General features: G+C 41.7%; 1 protein-coding gene across 2 annotated transcripts in view; it reads left to right on the top strand.

Annotated features, from left to right (window-relative positions):
- Window positions 1-917: 917 nt before the first annotated feature.
- The window catches only part of LOC111250398 (uncharacterized), a 6,953-nt gene continuing 3,639 nt past the window's right edge, over window positions 918-4,231 (top strand). For both annotated transcript variants that reach the window (XM_022805607.2, XM_022805606.2), the window contains exons 1-4: window positions 918-1,024; window positions 1,191-2,708; window positions 2,894-3,471; window positions 4,023-4,109. In XM_022805607.2, coding sequence (XP_022661342.1) covers window positions 998-1,024; window positions 1,191-2,708; window positions 2,894-3,471; window positions 4,023-4,109 — 2,210 coding nt within the window. In that variant the 5' untranslated portion in view covers window positions 918-997. The remainder of the gene's footprint in view (window positions 1,025-1,190; window positions 2,709-2,893; window positions 3,472-4,022; window positions 4,110-4,231) is intronic.

The following is a 4,231-nucleotide window of genomic DNA, read 5'->3' as shown; positions in this document are numbered from 1 at the left end:
TTCACAATGATATCGATAGCAAAATATAGCTTAAGTAATACTCAGATAGATCCTTATAATGTATCTACAATGCTTATGTTTTAGGCGAAACCTATACGATAGAAGAGAAGATGCACTGAACATTGTGGTAGAAAACCTCATTTGTTTACTATGCTTGACTAATGCTTCATATATTCCTAGTGGCAAGGCTGGCTAATGCGTCGGTAACTGTATAAGCACAAACGATCATTTACTGTTTCTTCGATGCTACTGTATAATAAATTAAAAATATTAGAACCAGTTTTTTTCTTAGTCGGTTTATCTTTCTGTCTGTACATGTCTATTACACGAACATAGAGGTGTGTAACGTATGCTTCACAGATCTTACAAAGTTTCTGGAACGCCACGGAACTCTATATGTTTGTCTTTTTTTAGAAAATCAATAACATCGATTGAAAAAAGGTTGACGTCCTATCTTACAAAGATGTACTCACCCCGAGTACCTAGCAGCGAAGCAATCAATCGGCAAATCCACATTTCGAGCTACCATCGTCAGCAATCGTGACCCATAAAATAGACCATTTGCGTATGTTTCGCATTATACATTTATGCTTTATATATATATATATATATATATATACATAAAGCAAAAGTGACGTACATGACAATTTCACCATAGTCGATAGGTGACCATAAATCCCGTACGGCATTTAAGAATATGTGCTATTTATCAAGACTAGCTATCGAACCATAATGTGTATAGTATGACGTCTCGGGAGTTATACGCACACGACTTGGACGAACTGTAACAAGCGCTGGCCGCCAATGTCACCCATTGCGACGTCTAGGCCAATGGTAGCTTAGTAGAAACGAGGGCAAAAAAGGTAAAAATCTTTGCCACTCGATCGAACGCAGCCAGGGCCCAGTGGGCAATTCTGATAGCCCTATCAATAGTGATTCGTCGTAAGGTGAACTCCTGCCTTTATAAGCGCAGTCGACAAAGTCGAGTCAGGCCAAAATGCTCTGGAGCGCTTTGTTGTGTGGGGTGCGTGGTCAATCGATTACACAATACGATGACGATATTTCGCACGTTTGTATACTTCAATTATATATACGTGCTCCGTTTAAACGTTTGGGTGAATAATCGAGAATTCGTAGCCATTTGCGGCTATGTTGAATAACAAGCTTCTTTTGTTACTTGCGCTTTTTAGCTATACCTGGTGGCCGGAGTACTCAAGGCCGACATTGCACGAGCGCAAGCTGTTTATCGTCGCGAAGATGCCCGTTGTCTTCCTTGGGTACCCTGCGAGAGGGGCCTGGACGGAGAGATTTTAATGGAGAAGAATCAAATAGAATCAACAGATTCGTCACCCTCCACTGTACCTGAAGAAGCGCACATACTTGACGACGTTACGCGGTCCGATTTGGATGACACTGATATCGATGGAAATTTTACGCTGGTCCACCTTGGAGGCGATCCGACTTTTCAGCCACCGTCCGCGCTTCATTTATCATCCCGATCTGACGCTGAAGCGCCTCACGAGACCGAACTGGACATCAGGTTAACGGCCGATAACGAAAACCAGAAAGCTGAAGATGCAACCGCTACCAGCACTGTTGCGACCAACGAGAATTTGACAGAAGTAAATGTTTTTTTTGAGCGTAGTGAAGAAAGCGATAAGCTTCAAACACGCCCCCAAGGACGAACAATGGAGGCATTTAGTTTGGATGAACTCAATGCACAAGCATCATCGCCATATCGGCCTCTTCATCCAAAGCTACCTTTTCCTCCAATATCAGATAACTACACAGAAACCTATGCCAAGAGCTATTTTGATCCCTTGAATGGTGAAACCGAGATCTGTGAATGTCGCCGTGTCCGAAAATTGTCTCACCTTTTAACAGTAGGAGTTCCTGAAGATGAAATGATTGCCATTAGCAGTACAACCAGGAAGCCCGGGAGTATCATCACACGCCGACCCAAAATACCTATTCGCATCTGCACTCAAAATAGGATTCGTGTTCCCTGCCATCCAAATCCTGGTAAAGCGACAGTTGATTCGGAATCGATACATAATACGATTAAGCAAACCTCTTCAACTGAATCTGAACGTCTTCGCCGTCCGATCCACGATCAGGGAAAGATTCAGATTATTCGATCCCCACCCATATATCGTCCTCATTCAACCGAAGAAATCGAAGTTGGCCATATCAGGATTCGGCAGCCAGTTCAACAGGAACACATTATTCATTCGAAACGAACGACACCTCTGCCTCGATTCCCCGTCATTCCAGTTATCCCTGATAGGGGACCAACCATACATAGTGATTTCGACTTGATCCAGAACCCAAAACAGGTCATTGTTAGTAAAGGTGGGACACATATTCCAGTTCTAAAGCCATCTCAGATCCATGCAGGTGGAAGTATAATTGTTACGAATTCCGAGAAAGCTCTAAAGAGCGAGGACGAACTATGCATCTTGTTGAAGCGAATGTTTGCAACGCAACTGAAAAAACATGAAAGTGGAACAGTAACAGGTGAACAGATATATAAGTATCTATTACCCTATCGGCACATCGACGGGTCATACGAAACACACGGACGGCCAATCCATCATATTGGTGAGACCATTTATCATAAGCGGCTACCGCCTGCTATTGGAATCGACTCAGATGATCTGTTCGAACTCCAACAGCCTCGTACACACGTTCGGTGGCAGAAAAAACCGGTAATTGAGGAAATGGTTTTGCCCGATGTTCAGCTTAGTTGCAGCATAATATTTTTTAACTAAAGAATGGATAGGCTTGTAATTTAATCATACTTGCTTAAATCAAAACATATATGTATTTATATCTAGCGATCTGGTACAGTAAAAAAGTAAAAATGGTGCTTGACACTGCTTGTACGTTTCAGGAATCATGGCCAGAGAACGTCAGAGAGGACACAGTCATGAAACGAATCGTAGGCATCGATGGTGGCCATGCGAAAGGCGATGCGGATATTTTCATCACAAAGGCGTCTGTAGAAGACCCTGAAACTTATCATGGACCTACTAGAATTGGTGGCGGTGATAAGACATTGTGGCGGAGCGTGCCAAAGCAGAGTGTATATCAAGAATCCTGGACGTCAGGACCTTACGCTATCGCCGTGCAGCGACAACGCCAGAGTGCAACTGTGCATGAGCATCCACTAAACGAAGAAGCTGTTATGGAAAGTCGCCAAACAAAGGATGATACTGGAACCACCCTGGCCATTAAGCAGGAAGAAACCGATCCGACTGTGATTTCATCTGAGGATATGAGGCTGAATGAACCGGGTTGTGGTCAATTGATGACATTACGAAGCCAAATTGTCAACAGAGAACCAGCGCCGGAGGAAAGGTTTCCTTGGTTGATTAATCTAAGGATTGTTCGCGGTTCACAGTTCATCTGTACTGCATCACTGATAACCCGAAGGTTTTTACTTACGGCTGCCCATTGTATATTGCAAGGGTAAGTGATAACGACATGTTTAAAATCTGATAAGAATATGAGCTTTGATAACGACTTGCTGTTGTCAGTTTTTCTTTTCTATAGTCCACGCTAGTAGTATACTAGCGTATGTTCTCAGTTTTAAGTTTGTTTAAAATTCCGAAAAAGCTTTTCCAAAGGAACCGGCAAGCTTAGTCAGTCTTGGATATCCTTCAGCGGTTCGAAACTTCCGCTAAAATTTGACGTCCTTTTAGGCAACATTTTTTTTTCACTAACTTGTTTGTTTCAAAAGACATTGAACTATCTGTGTTAAATCATGTAAAAAAAAACGAGTAAAGATCTCGCACAGAAAGTTTACATCGAAAATATAGCGCTTTCTTTAGTTCACCATACAGTTGCGTAGCCTTCGAAAAACTTCAAATCACCGTAGAAAGAGATTTTTATCTGTACCGACGGAACGAATAATCTTACTTTTTTCGCTTTGCGAGTCGTCGCCGTATCTTAAATCGACTAACTAACTGAAAACCCACAATAAATCTGTTGCAAATCATCTATTGTCTAACGTCTTTCAGTGGTATGTTTCCTTCATCAATCGAGGCAGGGTATGGTAGTGTTAACAAGAAGCAAGCCCATTACGTTACAGTTTCATCCTTTAAATTGTAAGTAAATTTGTGACACAAGGCGATCTGAATGATTCTAGGACCATGCACACTAAAATAATATATGTAATAATAATAATATAAGAAAAACGAAAGACCTGATCAAAAATTATATATATATA

Source organism: Varroa destructor, unplaced genomic scaffold (genome assembly GCF_002443255.2).
Source record: "Varroa destructor unplaced genomic scaffold, Vdes_3.0 BEIS01000004.1, whole genome shotgun sequence".
Taxonomy (NCBI): Eukaryota; Metazoa; Arthropoda; class Arachnida; order Mesostigmata; family Varroidae; genus Varroa; species Varroa destructor.
Note: the sequence above shows the minus strand (reverse complement) of the source record. Positions and strands in the feature narration are given on the sequence as shown.